General features: G+C 55.2%; 1 protein-coding gene across 2 annotated transcripts in view; it reads right to left on the bottom strand.

Moving 5' to 3' along the window:
- Positions 1–10,610: 10,610 nt before the first annotated feature.
- AK1 (adenylate kinase 1) overlaps positions 10,611–23,219 on the bottom strand; it is a 36,000-nt gene continuing 23,391 nt past the window's right edge. For both annotated transcript variants that reach the window (XM_026657262.1, XM_026657263.1), the window contains 6 exons: positions 21,374–21,416; positions 16,461–16,496; positions 15,438–15,601; positions 14,719–14,835; positions 12,617–12,808; positions 10,611–12,023 (listed from right to left, as the gene is read on the bottom strand). In XM_026657262.1, coding sequence (XP_026513047.1) covers positions 11,955–12,023; positions 12,617–12,808; positions 14,719–14,835; positions 15,438–15,601; positions 16,461–16,496; positions 21,374–21,416 — 621 coding nt within the window. In that variant the 3' untranslated portion in view covers positions 10,611–11,954. The remainder of the gene's footprint in view (positions 12,024–12,616; positions 12,809–14,718; positions 14,836–15,437; positions 15,602–16,460; positions 16,497–21,373; positions 21,417–23,219) is intronic.

Genomic DNA, 23,219 nt, shown 5'->3' with positions numbered 1-23,219 from the left:
GACTCAATTCAGCCCTGATGACGCGGGCGGCAGGAAATGAACTCCCTTTAGAGGAGGGTCTGCCAAGCGATCGCCTGCCAAAGGAAGAGAGGAAATGCTGCTTTCAGAGGCCTGGAGCCTCTGCTGGAGGTCATGCTCTGACAGCCTGAAGGGAGCTGTGGCTCAAGACAGACGGAGAGCAAGGGAGGGCGCCTTGCACTTTCGGTTCTCTCTGCAGGGAGGAGTGCAGCGGAGATGGGGCTCCCAGCACATCTGGAGCTCCTGGAAGTGGCTCCGCTTCCTGGCCTCCGTGTGGGTCTGCATTTCCTTGTCTCCTGCCCTCAGCCAAGCCAGTAACCGGCATGGCCACGCCGGGGAGTGATTGCTGGCTTCCTGGCCAGATTCTGCCTGGAGACAGATAGCTGAGTTTGTGAGCGTGCCCCAGTGCGGCTGCAGCATGTGTATGGACACCACTCTGTTCTCAAGTCCCAGCCACTGAATCCTTCCTTTAGGATTCCCGAGAGGGAGTGTGGTGTAATGGTTAGTACCCAGGCCTGGGAGTCTATTCCCAGCTCTGCCATTGACCTGCTGGATAACCTTGGGCAAGTCACGTCACTGCTCTGTGCCTCGGTTTCCCCCGTCAAATGGGGCTGCTAATCTCTGCCCGCCTCTCGGGGTGGTGGATCTAGAGTGCTCTGGATGGAAGGGGACAGAGACGGACAAAGCATCTTCCTGCGGGGTCTCCCAGCGTCATTTCAGGGGGTCCGACGGGAGTTTGACGGGCTGTCTGAGAGGCCAAACGGGGAGTTCACATGCCCAAGCTCAACAATATGGGGCACAGTGTCTACGCGATGGAGAACACAGACACTGCAACCTCTCCAAGGGCATCCTCAGAGCCTGCCTAGCACAAGGACCTACGAGGGGGAGAGGAAGCTCCTCAGGCAAACCAGTAACAGCATTAGAAGGAACGTTTCTCTAGGTTAGCAGCAGACCCCACCCCCTCAACACAGCCTGGCAGGACTATGTGTTCTCACTGGCGTACGGCCGATGGCACCACTCCATGTGTAGTCCTGAAGAAGTCCAAGGGCTGCTCCATGCTACAATAGCAGCTGAGGCAGGGGACCCAGTTATAGTGCCGATGGGCTCTTAGCTGTGGTCTGTCCCTGGACATGGCCAAGGCTTTAGCCTGGCTAGGGAATACAGCGGAGGTCCTAGCTAGGCTGCAGCATGGAACTGCCTTGCACCCAGGTCAGGGGACAAGCATGTTGTTACAGGCTATAATTGATGCCCGGGCAGGGTCTTAGTCCCATGGCCATTTGTGACAGCACGAGTGACTTGTTAAATGCTCACCAAGGACGTTGCTAAAGAGCTATTGTTGATATAACAATGGGACTTCATGACCTCAGACGCCAAGTTTCCATAGTAGCTGGGGGAGGGAATCTCCGTTTCTGGTGGGCTTCGTTCCCCTATCAGGCCATCCCAGCAGATCCTTCCAAAAATGTGTTGTTTTTCCCCCTAGCTGTTAGAATGTACCAAAGGAGAAGAATGGTTGTAACTTCTCACTGGAAGGCTCTGGGTGAGCCCCAAGGATCGGTCCCCCGGGCTGGGAGGCTTTGGCAAGGCAACGAATCCCACCCGAAGCAGAGAGATTCACCCCTACCCCACCTCCCCAGTGGACCCTGGCCCCCAACTCCAGTAAGTCCCAGCATAAGCAGGCTAAAGGAACCCCGTCTGCATGAAAGGGTGGCTAGCGCCACGGAAGGGCTGAAGGGCTCACAACAGCGGAGCACCAGGGATGTCCTGGGTGAGAGGAGGAGAAGGCTGGGACTTTGCCGGGTTGGGTCTTCACCTGGGGCAGGTCAGGGCTCTGTTTAGATCTCAGCTAGTGACATGCTGCTCTCGCAATGTGTGATCACCCCCTCTGCGTCACTCTCCCACAGCCCTGCAGCAGCCTCTCAGCAACTCCTCCGCCCTTCTGCGCGGCCATCTCGGCCCTGTCAGGTGGTGCCACCATCTTCTATCGTCCTGCTCCTGAACCCACGACGCAACACGCCCCCTTCCCCCGATGGGCCCGGAGACTCCTGTCGGCAGCTTTTCTGAGGCGTTCCTGGCTCCCTCGACGACTCACTGGCCATCCATCTCTAGGCGGGCGGGGGACCAAGGGGCCCTTTTCCCAAGCAGGCATCCAGAGCCCACATTTGGCCGCTCACACCGGCTCAGAGGCCTGGGCAGGCACCTCCAGCAGAGAGGTGAATTGTAGAACTGGGATCTGGATTTCGAACACCCCAAGGAAATTGGAGGCATGTTTGGCTCTGGGGAGGAGGGCCCACAGTTCCCAAAAGTGATTTCGGGTGCCCCGTGGGAACGCCTGTTAAGGGACCTGACCCTCAGAGGGCAGATGCTCAGCACTTTCGGACCCTCAGGCCCCACTGAGGTGCCTCATGCTGGGCTCCCAAAAGTCACCCGTTGCTTTTGGAAATGTAGGCTGGGGTGTTCGGTTTGGGTCCGTTTCTTGATTTCACTCCCCTAGATGCCAACGGAAGCATCCAAGCGTAGGATCTGACATCCCAGGCTTGGAAAGTGGCCTGCGATGTCTTGGTAGAAACAGTTGGCCAGGGATCAAAGGCCGGAGCATCAGCAGCTGTTTAATGGCACATAAAATATTTGTGTAACTTGTGGGCGGGGAACGGGCGTCTCGAGGACTCAAAAAACAGAGCGACGGGCTCAGATACAGGCCTGAAACCAGAGCGAGGAGCCAGCCAGAAAGCTAATAGATCCAGCAGAGGAATGGGCCCAGCTGGCATAAATCAATACAGAACTAATACAGCCAACAAGCCACCCACTGAGCGCGAGACGGCAAAATACATGCCGGAGTTGGGATCCAATGGGTGGGAGGCAGCGATTCCCTCGGCCTCTTTCGATGCCCCTCGCCTCTGCTTGGAACACCGGCCTCTTCCACCAGACCCTCCCTTAAAACACGGTCCACAAGGACTCCTCCAGTCTGGCCCTACATCCGGCGCGTAACTTGTCCGGTTGAGACTCAGAGCGTGTCTCTCTCCACGCTGCACAGCCCTGGGCATGCTGACAGTGCTTTCTCAATAGACTCCTTCCCCAGTGACTAGTCACTTCGGGAGGATCAAAGACGCAACAAAGCCACACCCGGAACGGTGCAGCACCTAGGACGCAGCTGCGTTCCCCCCTCCCTGCTGTCTTTGGCCGTCTCTAGATTCGATCGACAGATCGATTTGGCCTTCTGGTGGGGGGGAGGGGAGTGCCCTTGCCTGCACACACAAATTTGTTATGATCAATTTTTCCCTGGAGAGTCTCCAGCTCATGTCACCCTGATTACAGGTTGGGATGGACCTCAATCAGAGCAAGCTCCTTGATTGTAGAATAGACAACAGGACAGAGCTGCATTCAGAATGGGGGACACGGATCGCCATATGCCAGGACCCGGCTGATGGAAACGCCACTCTGCACCCTGTGACCGCCTTTTGTCCATCATTCACGCTTCCATTCGGCTTTGGCTTTTCCAGTGGGTGATTCCTCCCCTGGAGATGCCGGGGAGCAGAGGGTGGTCGCCACCTTGCCGAGCTGGGTCTGTCGGCCTGAGAACTGTGATCCCAAGGTAACTGGGGATTGGTGCCTGGTTCGGCTGAACCACATCAATTTCTAGAGCGCCCATCAACCAGCACAACGGAGCTCAGGAAGCTGGATTGCAGAAGCTTCGGCATGTGTAGCTGTGGTGAAACTTAAGCTGGAGTGAGGAAACTCCCGCGCTCTTCGCTGCCCTGCCATTTTTATGGCTGGGGACAATTTTTAATTTTCTATTTACGTTTGCTGTTGGGGGCAGTCCAGCTCCCTGCTGCCTGGGAGAAGCTCCCTCTCTTAGGCCTGTCTGCGTGCATTTTCGCTTCCAGGGCCCTTTGTTACCATCTCTCTCCCCTGCCCATCTGAACAGTAGCCACTGGGTCAGCAGCCACAGACCTCTGCCCCATGTCAGAGCACAGTAACAAAGATCAGCCTCTTCCCAGCACTCCTGTCTCATACTACCACCGTCCAATATCCAGAGACTCTAGCCATCGATTGTACTTACATGGCCCTGTTACCACAGTAACAGAGCACTCCACAATCCTTAATGTTTTTATCCTCACAACACCTGTATGAGGCAGGGCAGTGCTGTTATCCCCAGTTTACAGATGGGGAAACTGAGGCACAGATCGACTACGTGACTTGCCCAAGGTCACACAAGAAGTCCGTAGGAGAGCAAGGAATTTATCACATGTGTCCTGAGTCCCAGGCTAGCCCCCATACTGCTGAGCCACCCTTCCTCTCCTCTTATAAAGTTTTGCCCCCTGGAGCCAGAAGAATCAGTTCTCCTCTCACACCACTTTTACTCCAGTTTACCTCTGACTATACTGGAGTTACTCTTGAATTGCACCAGTGTATGAGAGGAGAATTGTGTCCAGAACGTATAGGTGGGAGCCTACCCAGCTCTGTTCCTGCCCCCGTTGGATGTGAAAGTCATTCTGGGCATTCACATTCGTACTCACTCTTGTACAGCTGTGCTGATGACATTCATAGAAGTGGACTCATTTTTAATATGGTTTTACATGGCAGTGTAGGTGGCAGTTTAAACGATTGGGGCTCTGTGGTGTGAAGGTTTGAGAAAGGGAAAATGCTCCCAAGTTTCCACTGTACAAGCGATACAAAAATGTCATTGTGCCACCCCATGGACACATCATATAGACACACACAGGACACACCACACTGAGCGACACAGCACACAAGTGTCTAGAGGATGATTCATCACACACAGACACACGCATCAATATGACGTCCCATCACACACACAGTGCACTATACCAGTGCACACGCATAAGAGTGCATCAGGCATTGGCAAGAGGAGCAAGTTGGCCTAGGCTCTCCGACTGGATGTCAAGGTCTGATTCTGCCTTGCTTTGCTCCTTGCATGGTCATTGACAGCTGCCGAAAGCCTGGACATAACACTGATTTGCAGAGTTCAAGGGACTCAGGCCCTCCCATATCCCAGCCCCAGATTTGCAAGTGCAGTCAGCTGTCCTAATGCGTCATTTGTCACTGAACGGTCTCACAGGGTCGTCCTGGTAAATCTCTGAATTTCTACGAGTTTGTACATTTTAACCATGTCTTCTAGATCTGGTCAATTCCAGGCACTACCAATGGCACTTGTGTTTGCAGAGATCATTTCAATAGCAAGGCCAAACTCATTTCTTTTCTTGGATCGAACTTCAGAGCTAAAATTAAGGTATTTTCTTTTTTTTTAAAATTACTAATGGAAATGTTTTCATTAAATCTCTCTCTCAGGTCCAATGACCTCAGTCCCCACCGTGCACCCAATATGCTGAGCAATTTTGAAAATGTGGTCTTTAGGGTTTTCCATGGGGTCCATCCCCGGCACAGAAAAAGCGAGTTTATTTGTTTAAATAAAATCAAAGCGGGCTCAGACGTTTCTATGGAGAAGATCCAAAGTTCATGCTAGCAGAACAGTTTGGAAGGGATATAAGCCAAATGTCAACTATTAGGGATTAGGAGGAGACCTTCCCGGAGTCAGATTATCCCACATCTGCCTGCTGCACGGTTTCCTGCTTCTTCCTCCAATACACCTGGTGCTGGGCACTGCCCGAGACAGGTTGCTGGACTAGATGGAGCCAGTCTGGTAACCCCTGTATTCCTGATTCCCTGGCTATGTTAGCAGGTGACGTGCACCCAGAGTTAAGTGTGTTACCTGTTCCCCTCCGTGGCTGCTCCACGGGGGATAGCTGCCTGCTGTGCTTTTAGATGAGGTGATGGAGAGCCCTGCAGTAGCACAGGTGGGCGCTTGCCTCCAACCCAGGGTCCATTGTTTTCAACCTGGAACTATCCCTCAAGTCGACCTTGAGAGAAACCAGAGGGCTGTCTCCTGTGAGAGCACACTGCCACCTCCTGGACAGCTCCGGAAAAGTAACGGCAACAGACACCGCTACAAAGCCTTTGGTCAAACCCATGTTTAAAGCCAGGTACAGGAAGAGGGAGCGGGCGGAGATTTACAAAGGCACAGGAGTACACCTCTCTGCATGCCGCGAGGGGGTGAACACATACCTGCCTTCTGGCAGCTGGGAACTCTCCAGTCAATTCCCACAAACCATTCTCAGGGGGTTGCCTGGGCAAAACTCCTGATTAGGCCTTGGCAGAGCCACTTCTTTAGCAAACGTTTCCGGCTCTGACCTGAGCATGACTCCGACTCTGCCACAGGCCTTGGGCATGTCCTTGCACTTCTCTGGGCCTCAGTTTCTCCAGCTGTACAATGGGGACAATACTTGTCTCACATGGGGTCTGGGAGATGTGGCTCTAGAGAGCTGTGAGTGCTATGTGAGTGCAGCGTATTCCTCCCAGCACATGGTGCAGGATGAATACGTTTGTGACCCGTCTCCACTCGCCCCAAGGCACAGGATAACCAGGCTCCTGAGGTAAGTGCTGACCTATGCACCCATCGCAAACTGGATCGTCCTTCCCCTTGCAAGGCTTCCCCCTCCCTTAACGAGGGACCCTCACTGAGTGACTAGAAACAGCAATTCGGCAGAAGCACTTACCCCAGCTCTGCTGCTCCAGGGCTTATTTGCGGGCGGCGCAGGAGGAGGCGGCCTGGGCGTTACCGACCATCTGACCCGGCTGGGGTTTGCCAGGCCACGCTGCAAAAGGGGCAATAGGTAGATTTTCCCACATGGGCAATGGAGGAGGGAGAGCAGAGTCAGAGAGGGCCCATGGAACTGGTGCTGGAGGAGCGTGGAAGGCTTGAGACAAGGGAGAAGGGAACCAATGGGAGTTAGCACCAAGGTGAGCTCCCCCTGTGCACAGGGAATGCTGGGGACCGGACAGGAACCCTACTAAGGGTTAGGGTTAGGGTAGGGTCCGTGCTTCTATGACTAGGGACTACTGAGTCCTCCCTCCCGGGTTCTCTGAGCACCCGGGCAGGTAAAGCCAACGAGAGCGGTGTTCACTCTCCAGCCGTGGCAATAATGAAGCCTTAAGTGTTTGCGTTCAGTCTACAGAGCCCTGGTCCTTTCCCCTCTCCAGCCCAATGCTCCAGCTCTCCATATGCAGAGGCCCCATATCAACAATTTCCTGGATACATTTTGCTTTTGTTTTCCAGCAACTCTCTAGGCACTGCAGTTCCCGACTGTGATATTGTTTGGGCTTTGCAGAGTCTTCTCCTTCCTCCTCGCTCCGCTCCGCTGCCAGGTTAGGGGAAGGACAAACAACCCCTGGCCAGGGACAGATGGAGAGTTCATTGAAAGGAACCAAAGGGCGTCTCCTCTCCCAGGCTGCTTCTGGCTCCTAGCTCAGTCCAGCCGCCAGGGAGAGAACCCAGCCTCCTTCCCCGGGGGCAGGGGGTTAACTCTTTCAGTGCCAGCTCCTGCAAGGTATCACCCGCCCCATCTACAGGAGCAGTCAGCCCTTCACAAACATGAATTGATTAGTCCCCCAGCCAGCCATGAGGCAGGTCAGCATTATCCCCATTTGACACATTGGGGAAACTGAGGCACAGGGCAGTGAAGTGAGCTGAGGCCACAAAGGGCACCAGTACCTGAGCCAGGACTAGAATTCAGGATTTCCTGGCTCCCTGTTCCATGCTCAGATCACTTGGCCATGCTGCCATGGGAAGAAGAGGGTGGAGCTCAGGGGTGGGAAAAGTAGCATAAACCTCTTGGGCCTGGTTCTCTCCCCATGAACACCCGCTAACTCTACTATGCAATGGGAAGGAGGGGAGGAGCAGGTCCTTGTCCAGTTAGATCTATGGATATATAGATGGCTGGTTCCCCAGAGCTCCTGCCCCATTGGTACCAGAATGTCATGCAACGTCCTTCGGAAAGCCAAGGAGAGCTGCACACAAGTCTGCAGCAAGCCTCGGGGTAGCTCACCTGTCACTGGCTTGCTTCGTCTGTCCCCTCTACACTCCCCCAGACACTAGCCACTGGTCATGGGCTCGTCCCCATGCTGCTAGCTGTGTGCCCATCTGCACGTGGGCCGGGCCACAGCCCTGGTCACTCACCAGGTTGCTGGGGTTGGGTCCCAGCACTGGACCCGTGTGTGCATACAGTGTGAATCCAAGCAGAGTTCAGCCCTGGCTCTGCAGCTCTAGGCAAACGCTTGGAGTGCGGATTCTCTTCTTGCAGCCCCTTCTGAGAGCGGAGATCCCACAGTGCAACTGCCTAGGCCCTGAGACTAGGGCCGCCTTTCCCAAACTCCTCAACTGCGTCAGCACACGCCTCCCCAGAGCTCCTGCCTGGGGGCACCCTGGCAAACAGTTTACTGCTTCAGGGACACGGGCAGGTGAAGCACATAACACACTGGCTTTGCAAAAGGGATTTCTGGAACAATTACTGAACCAATTAGCCAGCAGGGGGAGACACAAATCCAAGCAAAATACAAAGCACCTGCACGCAAAGCCCTGCCTCAGTTTCCTCACTGCTCGAGCATTCTTTGGCCTTTGGCTTCCAGGTCCCCTCCGCTGGGCCACTTCTCCAGCTCATGGCTTCTCCTCCAAGCCTTGGCCTCTCTCTCTGACAGCTTCCTTCAGCCTTGGCAGGTCCCGCAATCAAATATCCCCTCTCCCTCCAAAAGCCTGATCCCTTTGTTCCTCTCTCCTGCCCCAAGTGTCCTGTGTCTCTGTGACCCACCCAGGCCCCGTGTTTCTAAAGGGCTGTACGGACACATCTCTGTTCCCTCTCTCGGGGCAGTTCCATTTCTTCAGCCCCTAGCCCTTGGCAGAGAAGTTGAGAAAACTAGGTTTGTCTAGGAGGCAGTGACTCCTCTGTTCTGCCTGGGCAAGATCTAGCCAGGTGCTGTAGTCATTCATAGACAGACACCCAGCACCACCCTCTGCCCCTTAGCATGAGGAGTGTGAGGGGACAATACAGTCACTGACAGCCCTAACAGACAGTTCATAAACTCAACTTCATACGTTACACACTGACAGATTCCCACCGTCATCACAATCCTCTGCTTCATTGGCCACCTGACCTCCCCCCATCCACCCCCCCGCTGCTGCAGGAGGTGGTGCCTTTGATGGAATGTACCCCCGACTGGACAGGCTACATCCTTCCCGACTGACATTCCAGACACATGCTGTGTCCGACTGACGCTTCTCAACGGCAGCCAGACTGGACTTATTTGCTTGTCACGGACCCACCGGTTGTTCCTGTTTGTGACCCAGACTCCAAGCTCTTGTATAACACGTCTAACATCTGAGGATGTTTTACTGCTCATTTCCTTCCTCATCACCGTCTCAGCAACTTCTGTTCCTTCCAGACAGCCTCTTTTCTCCCGACCTCGGATCTGCTCGGGCCCTCGCTGGCTGATTGACTACATCGTGATCTTCCCCTTGCTAGAAAAAGCCTGATCCAAAGCCCTTTGAAGCCAAAGGAAAGAGCCCTGCTGACTTCAGTGGCCACTGGATCTGGCTCACAAAGGCCTCCCACTGATTCTTGTCCTTAGGAGAGTGGAGAAGTTCATGACCCTTGCTTCTCTGAGCATTCTGTGCACTGGCCCAGTACGCACCTATTCAAGCCCACTGACCCTGGAGTAGCTGCCCACGAGCCATGGCTACAGCAGTGCCAATGGGGCATGAAGCAGGACGAACTTGGCCTAGGAGGGTCCCCAGGCAATGGATCTGTTTGGTGCATTGGCTTGTCACCTGGGAGTCAAAGCCGCTTTCTGTCTTTTGGCCTTTCAAGTGTCCCTGGCTGAAAACACAGAGGCCACCAGGACTTACCTTCGCTCAGCATCTCTCACCCCACACAGCCCTTCATAAAATCTCCCCCTCCTAAAGACACTGATATTAACAGCACATTGCCATGAGCGGGAGGGATAGCTCAGTGGTTTGAGCCTTGGCCTACTAAACCCAGGATTGTGAGCTCAATCCTTGAGGGAGCCCATTTAGGGATCTGGGGCAAAAATCTGTCTGGGGCTTAGTCCTGCTTGAGCAGGGGGCTGGACTAGATGACCTCCTGAGGTCCCTTCCAACCCTGATATTCTATGAGAGTGATAACTCGGTTCTCCTACCCACCTTAGCTCGCCCCCGTCAGAGAAGATGCCTTGACCCATTATAGAGAGGAAGGATGGGGTTGCAGGTAGGGCCCCTGCAGCGTAAAGGAGTGTAGGCTGCAGTTACACCCACTTTAAGGCTCCTTCTTGCTGCCCGAGCAGCGACAAGGGGTCTCCATGTACGTGGGAGTCAGATTGTTTGGCCATGACACCAGGGGCCAACACCCCACTGGTGAAAAGTGCCACGTGCCACAAGGGCACAGGACTGCAGGTTTCCATGGCAACTTGAAGATGGCACCACTCACTGCCCAGGACCCCCCTAACATTATGCTGAGGGCCTTGCCTCGTGGAGGAGAACAACTATGGTACATTCCCACATCCTGGGCTTTCCTCGGGGGTCTCCCATCCCAGTGGGGACAGGCCCTGCCCTGGCGAGAGCAGACAGGATCACAGCCGGGGGTGTGAATTAGAGCGGCAATGCACTCCTCTCCCCAACTCCCTAGACATAGTCGGTATTGAATGGAGCGCGGTGAAAGTCAAATAAAGGCACAGCTCACACCGAGAAGCACTTTTCTGCCACGCTCTTTAATAACGATATGTCAGTGTACATTCGGGCAGCAGGGACAACATGCCGCCTTTAAGACTCTGGGGGGTTGCTGCTTTTCATTCATAAATACTTTTGTTTGTAACCATTGTAAAAAAAAAAAAACGAGGAAGAGAAGAGCTGCCATCAATGAGTGTGTGGGAGACAGTGTGAGAATGTGTGTGTGGGGAGTGTGAAACGTGTGAGCGTGCGCGGGAGCCCTAAAAAGCACAGTAAGACAGCGAACGAATGAGGCACAGTGTTCACATCACAGCCTTTTGGGGTAGCCCCTAGGCTCAGTCAGGGCCCCTGGCCTTTGGTAACCCACCCAAAGCGCTAGACAGTCTTGGGAGGGTTGAGAAAAAGCAGGCGGAGAGGGGTTTCAACAGAGATGCGCTTCAGCCTCCAACGTCTTCCCCGGAGACAGAGCTTCACAAAGGTACAGGGCAGCTGGACTCCAGGCTCCTGGAGAGACTATTCCCTCATGTTCTAAAGCAGGAGAAGATACCATCCCCCAAACCCTGGGCTCTCTGCTGCTAACGCTGGGCTACTCTGCTGGCAGACGCTGGCTCTGTGCAGGCAGCATCACAGTGGGGAATGGAGGGGGAGGAAATGGATTTTCTACACCCCCTGGGGGAGTCTGACCCTGTCCCAGGGCATCCCCTGCTTGGTCACTGCTCTCTCCCTGTACTCACATCGTGCAAGGAGGGTGTGGGCGGGAGGGTTGAGGCTCAGCAGTGGTGACACTCATCGGTGTCTGGCTCTACAGTCACACAGGGGGAGATTTTGCCCAGCCCTGGCTCAAATGGGGTTTTCTCTGCATTTGATTCAAATTCCCTCTGTCCCAGGCAGATTTTAAGACTCTCAACTGCATCCTCTGCTCAAAAGAGGGAGCAAGTTGCGTGCACTGTCAGAGAATCCTCCCCCTCCGGGCAGGAGCAGATTCCCCTCTCCTCCTGCTGATGCCATGGAGTGGGATAAACAGGCCACTTCCTGCCTTTAATCAACCTCAGGGCGCAGTGGGGGGGTCAAAATATCTGGAAAGAAAAACTCACTTCCTGTTGCAGAAGAAAAAGATAAAGCCTGGGCTCATTAAAGTGAATTTTACTGTGGCGAGAAGGGAAGGAGTCAAACACAATGTCCTTGAAATTTCCTCAATGGGGCTGTGTCCACGAAAACAGGATAAAGCCACTTCCGCTGTCTCTGCCATGGAGCTCGAATCGGGGCGGGGGGGGGGGGGGGGAAATACGGGGGCTCGGGGGGTGGGAAGAGGGTGATGTTCTCTCTGGGTGGGAAGGGGTTAGAGGCGGGGGGTCCCTTTCGTGCTTTACTTCAGGGCATCCAGATGAGTGCAGACCTGTACGAACACGTCGTCCACGGAGCCTTCTGCGTTCAGCTGTAGGGGCGAAGCAGGAGAGCCAGTCAGGACAGGGCCTTAGAGAAGCCCCTAGACTACGTCCTGCATCGTGCAGCACCGCACAGGCCTGGGACAGCCCAGCTTCCAGGTCTCCATGCTGGCCAGAGGATCTACTCCTGGCAGGCGCAATGCCCTCAGAATCCATTCCACACCGCCCAAGGCCTGTCTGGCTCCAGGGGCACCGGGCCCGAGGCCTGTCTGGCTCCGGGAGTGCCGGGCCCAAGGCCTGCTGGGAAAGCCCTCTCTGATGCTTCTCTTCCCTGCCCAGAGCCCCATCCCTCATTAGCCCTCCTCCCCCGCTTGCTGATCCACAGTAGCAAGGCGTGCTGACAGCTGACCTTGAATATGGCGTGCTCTGGGATTTTCTCAGCTCGGAGGCATCTGAGGATGCATTCTGCCCCTTTAACCCCTGGGAAGCCCCAAACTATCTGAGACACAAGGATGGCAAGTGGCTCAGACCTGCCCAAACCCATAATAGGCTCTGCAGAGTCTCAGCAGATGGGAAAGGGCCAGTTCTACCCCCACCCATTCCCAGTTCCAGCCATGAGCCGAGCAGCTTGTGGCCGACGTACCTTCCGGACGATCCCTCTTTTCTCGTAGAATGTGATGACCGGCTCAGTGGCCTTGTAGTAAGTGTCCAGGCGCTTCTTGATCGTCTCCTCATTGTCATCCACCCGCCCGCTGGTCTCACCCCGTTTCAACAAACGCTTGACCATGGTGTCCTTCCCGGCATCCACGTAGAGAAGCAGCGTTGGGGAGGCGATCTGTTGGGGAGGAGAACCAGGGAAACGTCCTTATCTATCCAGCCAGGCTTTGGCTTTACCAGGTTCATAGTTTCCTCCACTAGCCCTGCAGCATGATGACCTGAAGGGTGGGGGAGACCATGCCCCGAGCTGTCACTGAATCACCTTGACTGGGGGGAAGGGAAGGGAGAGCTGGGTCTGGAGCAGTCACCCTTTAGGGTGATCAGGTGTCCGGTTTTCAACCAGAACACCCGGTCGAAAAAAGGGATCATGGCGGCTCCGGTCAGCACAGGCTCCCTGCTAACCTCCACGCCACGTGGCTCCCGGAAAGCAGCCGGCATTTCCCCCCTCTGACTCCTATGCGTAGGGGCAGCCAGGGGGCTCTGCACGCTGTCCCCACCCCAAGCACCGCCCCCGCAGCTCCCATTGGCCAGGGACCATGGCCAATAGGAGCTGCAGGGGTGGTGCCTGTGGACAGGGCAGTGCGCAATGCCACCTGGCTGCATCTCCTCGTAGAAGCCCGGAGGGGGGACATGCTGCTGCTTCAGGGAGCTGCTTGAGGTAAGTGCTGCCCAGAGCCTGCACCCCTGAGCCCCTCCATGCCCCAACCCCTTGCCCCAGCCCTGATCCCCCTCCCACCCTCCAAACCCCTCGGTCCCAACCCAGAGGACCCTCCTGCACCCCAAGCCCCTCATCCCCATCCCCACCCCAGAGCCCGCACCCCCAGCCGGAGCCCTCACCCCCTCCTGCACCTCAGCCCTCTGAGCCAGCCTGGTGAAAATGAGCGAGTGAGTGAGAGTGGGGAGAGCAAGTGACAGAGGGAGGGGGGGATGGAGGGAGGGGGGTGGGGCCTCAGGGAAGAGGCGGGGCAAGGGTGTTCAGTTTTGTGCGAGTAAAAAGTTGGCAACCCTATCACCCCACACTGACCCCGTGCAGACGAGGGTCAGGGCTGTTACCCCAGTGTGCACCAACATACATGCCCTCACACCAGCCATCCCGTGGCAATCAGGTTGGGGGTAACTGATTCTCTGGGCGCTGGGTGACCCTCAGTAATGGGTGGCTCTGCCTTTGCTCTGGAGCACGCTACTGCATGTGTGCCAGGGGCACATTCAGCCTCCGTTTGCTTGTTACTTTGCACATGTTCATTAGCCCAGGCCATTTTCCACCCTGAATTGTAGTTCATCCCAGGACACAGCCTGGCCACAGCCTGCTAAAAAGGATCCTTCCTCTTCAATTGTTTTTTCCAGCTGTTTCTATGGAGCAACCATTGCGCCACCTTGTGCCAGTCCCATGTATTACAGCCAGGGATCCTCCAACGCAGGTACCTTCCTCTCTCACAAGTTTTCTCCCCAGCCTCTCCAGGCCTGCACTAGCAGGGTTACAGTTTCCCTGGAGCAGACAGTAAAACCTGCTCCCAGGCAGCACACGGAACAGCCTTCCTGCTCTAACCCCATTAACAATACCATCATATACAACCTTTCACTGCAAACACTTTCAGGCTGTTTAAGGGGCTCATTGCAGCCATCTCTAGGGTGGAGCCTGACAGCTATTTAACAGCACACAGCAACGCTATCTCAGCAGTTCAGGATGGGAAGTAAAGACTAATCTGACACCCAGTTGAACATGACTGGGTAACTGGGGGAGGCAGAACATAATTACTCAAGTTGGGCCAGGACACCAGGGTCAAAACCTGTTCTACAAAAAATAGCAGTGATCCAGACCTTGGCTTGACATCTCAACCTAAAGATGGTGCCTCCAGCAGCAGAGCTTCTCCTGGCGCCACGTGGGGCTTTGGTTCAACTCCCCCCGAGGAGATGGTCTGCCCCAATGAATTGACCCCACCACTGCCCCATTTCTAGGATTGCCTTATCCAACCACTGAGCAACCCTACCATGCTGAGTTTGTGACAAGACTACCACTCCCTTCCTCACCTTCTTCTCAAACTCCTCGCCTTGCTTCACCTCTCGGGGGTAGCCATCAATCAGGAACCCCTTGGAGACATCTGCCTTGGCCACCATGGCGTCTCGCAGCATATCAAGCACCATGTCCTGGGGCGAGGGGAAATGCAGGTCAGAGTTAGGGACAGCGGTTTCCGTTCCAGCTACCTGGCAGCTTTGCAGAGTCTCCCGCAGCCGCTGGGCTCCCCTTCCCCATGGGCAGCCTCATCTCTTAGTGCAAAGCCACAGGAGCATCAGTGTTTGTCCTCGATCACACCAACAGACAGGTCCTTTTATAGGATCCAGGGACCATGTGCAGCTCCTGTCTCAGCAGAGGAGGCACAGCAAGCAGAGGCCGCTCCCCGTGGTCTCTGGGCACCAACACTCACAGACATGGAGCTTGTCATCCCCCATTTTATGCCCTTCCCCAGCTGCCAGAGCACTTTCTCCCTGGAGCTGCCAGGAGCGACCAGACTCCTGGGAAGCCAGGTCCATGAGTCACCCCCAAAGAGCTGGGAAAGAGGCGCCCCATCAGCGGCCTCTCCATGCACCTGCCTCAGCTCCCCACAATGCACTGCAGCCAGGAGAGCGGGCAGCCTGAGATGGCCTCTGCATTGGGTTCTCTCACACGCCAGCATGGGTAGCTGGAAATGTGCCAGGATGTAACGCTTTAAGACCCACTTCCTCCCACTGCAAAAATGGCCCAGACTCACCAGGGGCACCAGCTCTCCCTTCTCCATGATGGCAGAGAGCTTCTTGCCTCTCTCCGAGCCAGAGTTGACCTCTGCCCTTAGGAGGTCACCGGTGGACAGGTGGGTGTAGCCATACTTCTGGACAATCTTCTCGCATTGGGTCCCTTTTCCTGAGCCGGGCCCGCCTGCAGTTCACACAAGGACAAGGCACAGACTCAAAACACAGGAGGAGGAGGAGGAGGAAAGAGCTCAGGTGCTTTCTAGGCAAAAATCCCACTTAGGAACAGCCCTGTTTCATCCTCCTCTTTGTTCTTACTTACTAGCACTCAACTGGGACCTTCGCTAAGGAGTTCAGGGCTCCTGCTAGGCTCAGAGCCCTCTGCCCGAGGCAGCCCAGCCAGCTCTGGGGAGATTATTATAACCTCATCAGTGTGAAGCAAAACAGGCAGCAGCTGAACCCCAAAGCCAGAAAGCTCCTGTCTTTGTGTCACTAGCGCTAGTCACAAAAGGTGGGGGGCGGGGAGAGAAATAGCGATACGTGCAGAACTGCCTCCACTCCCCTGTGCTGTACCTGATCTGGGGGTAACTAGAGGCCTTCAGGGCACCCTCCCCAAGAACACCGAAAGCAAAGGTGGCAAGCACCCTACAGGTCCTCTAGTCCATCTCGGTGCCACAGCAGGGTGCTCCCTGTTGCGCACTCCCACGTATTCTGTCCAGTCTGGTTTTGGGTGATAGACACGACTTCCCCTTGGAGGCCAGGGCAAACATTTGCAGACATGGCTAGTGATTTTTAGAGAGCAACTTAGGACACCTTAAAGGCACCTGATGACCCAAAAGCTCCGAGCACCTGCCTGCTGAAAACCAGGCCCCTTTACAGGATCTCAGGTTGGGCCCCTGAAATCCCAGGTCTCTTTGAAAACTTCGGCTTAAAATTTGAAGGACGGGGTCCCACGTCACAGCCCCAACGAGCCCAGCGGACCGAGCCAGGGCTGAAAGCGCCGCTCACGACTCCTCAGCTTTTCACTGAGCCCATCGCCGACTTACCCACCACGAAGATGATTTTGCTGTTCTTCAGTTTTTCTGCGGGAGAAGGAAAAGCAGAGAAGAGGGTTAGTCTGAGGGCGAGTGAGCGATCGCAGGAAGGAAACCTCCACCGAGCCGGGACAAATCCCTCTTGACCAAATCCCCAGGGGATCTGCCTGGAGGAGGGGACTTGGCAACCAGCCCCAGTTCCCCGGGGGTAAATGGGAGCAGAACATGGTCAGCAGTGGGCCGCTGGCGGTGGCTTCATGGCAGGCGCTATGGGGCCATTGCCCCCCAGGGTACCTTTGCCAGCCCTTTCCGCTGCGGTAGCCAGGCAGGAGCACTCTGTCCCCATCTCTCCGACTCGCTGGCTCCTGCTCGCCTCTGTTCCCCCCCCTTCTTGCCAAGCAGTTTCCGCTCAGCACATTTTGATGCCTGAGCCAGCGGCCTCCCTTCGGCTGGGCCAGGCTGGAGCCTTGTGGTCAGAGCTAACACACATTGCCACGGAGACGGTTGCTAGGATACGGCAGGAGCCAAGCCTCAGCCACATCACAGAAGCCAGTGGGCAAAGATTCTGATCTCAGCTTGGCTGGTGTCAATCTGGAGTGACTCCATGGGGGGATGGTATAAATGGGCTCAGACACCAGCTCTTGGCGGCACCTCTCACGGAACAGCCTTACACCACAGAACCCTACAGCCATGAGCCCCCACAACATGGCGCCCACACCAATGCCACCCAGTACCCATCCTGTAGCACTGAGCTGTAGCTTTTGCTGTGTATATATACGGACAGGGGAGAGAGTAGTAGGAAATCCCAGGTTCCCCAGACACACAAGGCAGGGTACAGGGTGGCATCCATCTTCCTTCTGACCAGGGGGATGGGTTCCTGTTGGCCTCTGCCCCACTGCCTCAGACGCCTCCAGAGAGAGGACCAAATTCATCCCCAGTGTAACTCAGCTGGCTTCACTGGCGCTACACCAGGAATGGATTTGGCCCGCTATCAGTAAGCTCAAAATCCGAGGGCCCCTAGTGAGACGAGGAGACTAAGGAACCAAATAGAGAGGCAGGGCCTCAGCCCATTGAGAAAGGCATGGGCCGTGGGACGAAACAGGCGGGCGCTTCCTTCTAGGGAGGGGAGAAGCTCCTTCAGCCTGTGGAGATTGACATCTCCCCCTTTAGTGCCCACACCGTTACAAAACCTAAGGGTGATTCACCTCTCTCTTGGGACACGTTCCCTCCCCAGAGGCTCATGTCCATGGCTTGGCAGGTGCTTCACAAACTCTGACCCCTCGCAGACATCACTGCCTCCCATCTGCCCAAGCCAATACCTCCACCAGCTCTGCTGGGCCAGCCACACCAATTCCAGATCTCCCACCTGCTCCAGTTGCCCCAGCACAGCCTTTGTGCCCACCTCTTGCACAAGCCCATCATCTCAGATATGCCCACTCTCCATGGTATACCCACCACCCGACATGGCCACTATTTCTGACACGCATTACCCTTTTCCTTGCCCACCATCTCTGGTCATTAAACGCTGTGTGAAATCCTGCTGCCAGTTACACCAGTATAAAGCTGGAGTAACTCACTGGTGTAAATACAGTCAGGGGCTGCGGAGCACCATTTAAAGTGGTGGGGTGACAGATTTCCGCCACACCCCTGCCTAGCCCTCTCTTCCCTTCTCAAGTGACCCCCTGCACCAGCAGCCTGACTCCCCCCCCCCGCCCATAAGCCCTAACACCCACCCTCTGGTGGGTGAGAGCTCCAGTGTCACTCAGGTTTGGCCTGGCCCCAAAGTGGTCAGGCCTATGGCCTAGATGACTCCCCCAGCCTATGCACAGAGTTACTCTAGCTTTACACCAGCGTGACTGAGAGCAGAATCTGGCCCCCATGCCAAGCGCAACAGCAAATATTACCCTGGATTAGCACCAGGAGGGCCGGCTCACTTGCATTTGGCCGCAGCTATAAATCCCCACCCAGGAAAGAATCTCCTCCAAAAAGCCAGAGCGACAAGAGAGACACAACGACAAACCATTGACCCTCTCAGAAAAGTTGCAACCTCAGTGTCCCAGCTGCCCTCTCCCCCAATTCACATTGGGCCAACATCCCAGCTCCACAACCGAGAGGGTCCCTCAGGGTCACAACCATTCCGGGAGTGGGCAATTGAATTCAAAGTCACCATTAATTCCAGTGCCTGGAACTGATAGAGAGCTCCTCTCCCCGAGTACAGTACACTGGAACATTTTGAAAGCTGGGTGAATGGGCCTGTCTCGAGTGTCACAAGGACAAGGCAGAAGTGCTAAAAATAAAGGAGGGTGTTCTCAGAGCTGGCTGTGGCTCAGAGTCTGCGGCTCCCTGCAATAAGATGTCTTCTGGTTACAGCCTTCTAAAATTACACCTCCGAGCAGATGGGGAACAGGGTGGCCTTTGGCAGCTAGGTGCTTTCTGATCACGCTGGCAGATCAGATCCGCCTGTGCCAAGGAGCTCATGCAGGGAGAGGCAGAGCCATGGTTGCAAGCACTGTCTGAGACACTGAGGGACTGGGTGTGGTTGGCTCACCACAAAAGCAATTTTCCCTCTCTTGGTATTGACACTTCCTCATGAATTATTGGGAGTGTACCATATACACCCTGACTAAATTGGCCTTCAACATTGGTTCTCCACTTGTAAGGTAACTCCCTTCTCTTCATGTGCCAATATACAATGCCTGTTTCTGTAATTTTCACTCCATGCATCTGAAGAAGTGGGTTTTTACCCACAAAAGCTTATGCCGTAATAAATCTGTTAGTCTTTAAGGTGCCACCTGACTCCTCGTTGTTTTTGTCTGAGACACTGGGGACGTTCTCCATGAATTGGAGTAAAACTGGGAATAGAGGGAAGGATGTTTGATGGTTAAGGCACTGCACAGGGAGCCAGGGGATGGGGGTTCAATTCCTGGCTCTGTCACAGATTTGCACTATGGATAACATTTGCAAAAATGCTCAAGTGACTTAGGAACTTAAGTCCCACATTTTCAAAGGCTTTGTCTACACTTCAAATCCTACAGCACAGACACTCACTACAGGGATGGGAGGGGGTTCTCCCACTGGTGTAGCTAATCTGCCTCCCCAAGAGGCGGTAGCTAAGTTGATAGAGGGAATTCTTCCTAGCAATGTCTACATCGGGGTGAGGTCGGTATAACTGCATCTCTCGGGGGTGTGGATTTCACATCCCCAAGAGACGTAGCTATGCTGATGTAAGTTCCCAGCGTAGACCAGCCCAAAGTGGCTTCAAAGTAGCAGCCTCAAGTCTCACTGAAAGCCAACGCTTTTGAAAATGGGACTTGGGTATATTTGAAAATTGTTATCCCTTACTCCCTTTGTGCCACAGTTCTCACCTGTCAAACAGGGATAATACTTCACCACCCGCGAGGGATGCTGTGAGGATATATTCAGAGCCCATGGCAAGGATGGCCAAAGACAGAGGTGTACAGACAGGGGATTGGTCCTAGGTTGTATAGCCTGTCACTGGCTCAGGTTGGTAGTAACAAAGTTGTCATAGAATCATAGAAGATTAGGGTTGGAGGAGACCTCAGGAGGTCATCTAGGCCAACCCCCTGCTCAAAGCAGGACCAACCCCAACTAAATCATCCCAGCCAAGGCTTTGTCAAGCCAGGCCTTAAAAACCAATAAGGATGGAGATTCCACCACCTCCCTAGATAACCCATTCCAGTGCTTCACCACCCTCCTAGTGAAATAGTTTTTCCTAATATCCAACCCAGACCTCCCCCACTGCAACTTGAGACCGTTGCTCCTTGTTCTGTCATCTGCCACCACTGACAACAGCCGAGCTCCATCCTCTTTGGAACCCCCCTTCAGGTAGTTGAAGGCTGCTGTCAAATCCCCCCTCACTGTTCTCTTCTGCAGACTAAATAAGCCCAGTTCCCTCAGTCTCTCCTCATAAGTCATGTGCCCCAGCCCCCTGATCATTTTCATTGCCCTCCACTGGAGACTCTCCAATTTGTCCACATCCCTTTTGTAGTGGGGGGCCCAAAACTGGACGCAATACTCCAGATGTGGCCTCACCAGTGCCGAATAGAGGGGAATATTCACTTCCCTGATCATCTGATGGCTCTTCTTTGGCCTGGGAGAAACGAGCTGAGTGGTTCTCAGTCCAGTTCCTAGTGAACAACTGCCGACCTCACAAAAACCACCTTCACAACCAGCACTAATCAGCTCCCTTGGCAGCAGTTGTGCCAGGGACTGACTGTGGGCCATGGAGACTGAACTCCCCTCTCGGCCCTAGAAACAGTCCCTGCAGGCCAGTGTTGAGGTCTCACGGCAGGACAGTGTGGGGACTGTACTGCAGCTGCCAGGGCCGTGCCCAGTGAGACACTAGGGCTGTTATTCTGTGTTTACAGGGCTGTGAGAGCAGAAAGCAACCCACTGCCTCCAGGCTAGAGCAGGTAAAGACCCAGGTGAAACCCAAAAAGGAGGGGGGGGGGGGGAAAAACACCCTGACAGCTGCAATCCCTCACACTGGGCTCAAGTGCGAGGATCGCGCATGGATGCTGCCGGACAGGACCAATTGTCCAAGGGAGGTGCCTGGCTCGGGCTTAGTTCTCTCCAGCTCCTGATCCTTACAGCATGCATGAGCCTTGCATTTCCGCTGTTCTGGGCTGGCAGGGAGATGAGTGGAAAAGAGGAAGAGAAGCAAGGACGACACAAGGTTTCTAAAAGGGGATAACGCAATAACAGAACCTGAGCCTGGTTAGGAGAGATGGCCCCGAGCCAGAACTCTGGATCCAACATCCCTCCCCTCCCCCCACCATGCCCTGGATCTGCACTTGGGGGCTCAGGCCCATTGCTATGGGCTTAGACAACTGGATGTAGCCTCAGTAAGATGGAGACAGACGGGTGGAGAGAAGGAGATGTGCCCAGGGAAAGGGAGCTCTCACCTGTTGCCATCCTGAGGAGATCTGGGCAAAGAAGCTCTTCAGTCTGAAAGGAAACAGAACTCCTGGTTAGACAGTGCAGGAGGGCCGGGGGGGTCAGCCGTGGGCTTTGGGAAGGGGCTGGTTTGGTCTTCAGAAACAGCCCCAGTCCCATTCCTCCTAAGGCTAAGTAGTCTTTAATGCTTCCCAGTGCTCATGCTTCCCCTTAGCTCACTGGGTTTCAATCTCTCCCCACCTCTCAAATACACTTCCTAGAAAATGGAAGAAGGTGATTCCCACTGTTAGCTCAGCTGTCAGCATCTTGGAGCAGAAGAACATACCAGCTCCCCCCCCTGCACACACACGGCTACCCTCACACGAATGGCACAGGCCTACAAACACAGCATGGTAACCGGTCCCTAGTTCTGTTCCAGAGAGTGACTGACAAGGCTGGGGACAGAGGTACAGGTTCCTGAGGCTCCCTGCCTGGTTGGCAATCAGGCACCTACTTACTGGAAGCTGGTGCATTTGAAGACATGTCCGAAGACTTCAGAGGAGGGCGCCCCAACCTTCCCTGCAGCTCAGAAGGCTCTCAGCCTACAGCCCACTCTAGCTTAGCGGTTCTGAACCAGCAGTCCCATTACCTGATGGACACGGACACGTCAGAGCCTTCCTCTAGCTGTTTCTGCTACACGGTCTGATCCAGAGAACAGCAGTCCCCCGGCTACCCGGGAGTGTCTCAGTGCCTATGGCACGTCACTGTGACAACCAGCCCTTCCTGCCTCCTCTTCCACCCAGGGAGGGAGAGAAAGAGAGACAGAGAAAACACAGGAGACAAAACCCACCTGAGACCGGAACCGTGAGAGAGACTCTGAGCAGCGGGAAATCAGAGAGAGCCAGAGATGGGCAGGGGGACAGACCCCATCAGTCAGACCTGGTCACCAACCTGGCTGATCCGGTCCCGCCTGTCACCGCAGCAGCACTGGGTGTCGGAGCCTGGCGGCTGCCTTTGCATATTTAATAAGCGTTGCTTCGGTGACAGCGGGAGCTCAGGGGATGAAGGAGCATTCTACAAAACCCGTTCCAGCCTCGTGACCCAGGGCTTAGTGCACCGCCCCAGCAGGCAAGAGGCCCGGGTTTGAGCCAACTGGATCTCCACACTGAGGCAATAGCACACCCCGCTCCTTGGAGGGCAGGTGGAGAGCCTTGCTTTGGCCATTGGGGGACGCTCCCACCCCCCTCGTTCCTGCTTCCTCTTCTCCAGCCCCATTTCCCCCCCCATGGGGGGCAGGGCCCCCCTCAGCCAGGCGGTCAGGTCTCTTCTCCTGAGCGGTGCACTCAGGCAGAGTGCTCTGGTGAAGATTTGGCATAGCTAGCAGCCAGGGCGTCAACTCTGCTCTGGGCCCAGCTGGGAGCCATGTCTCCAGGACAGCAGGCAGATTCCACTGTGCAGCGTTTGCCTGAGGGACTAGCTGCTCTCAAGCGGAGTTTGGGGGTGGAAACCAAGAGGGTGACAGGGGCTCTGACTCGCTGGCTGGTGTGAGGGGGTGAAGTGGGGAAAACTGGGGAATCTGGAATAGCTGGAGGGGTGGGGGGAAGTGTGAGTTTAGCCGCCTTCTTCCTGAGACAGATTAAAGGAGGAGCACTGGACATTCCCCCCAGAGTCTCCGAAGTCTCCCGGGGCTGGAGCGCTCCAAGCCAGTGGCATGCAGGGGGCCCTGCAGGAAGAGCTTTAGATAATGCCTAGCCATGGCGTTTGATTAATGAATGATGAGCTCCTCCTCCCTGGCACACAGGGCCGGCTCCAGGCACCAGGCACCCAAGCTGGTGCTTGGGGCGGCACCTGGAGGGGGGCGGCGGCGCAGCGCTC

The sequence above is a fragment of the Terrapene carolina genome, unplaced genomic scaffold (assembly GCF_002925995.2).
Source record: "Terrapene carolina triunguis isolate 2854851 unplaced genomic scaffold, T_m_triunguis-2.0 Scaffold238, whole genome shotgun sequence".
NCBI lineage: Eukaryota > Metazoa > Chordata > Testudines > Emydidae > Terrapene > Terrapene triunguis.
Note: the sequence above shows the minus strand (reverse complement) of the source record. Positions and strands in the feature narration are given on the sequence as shown.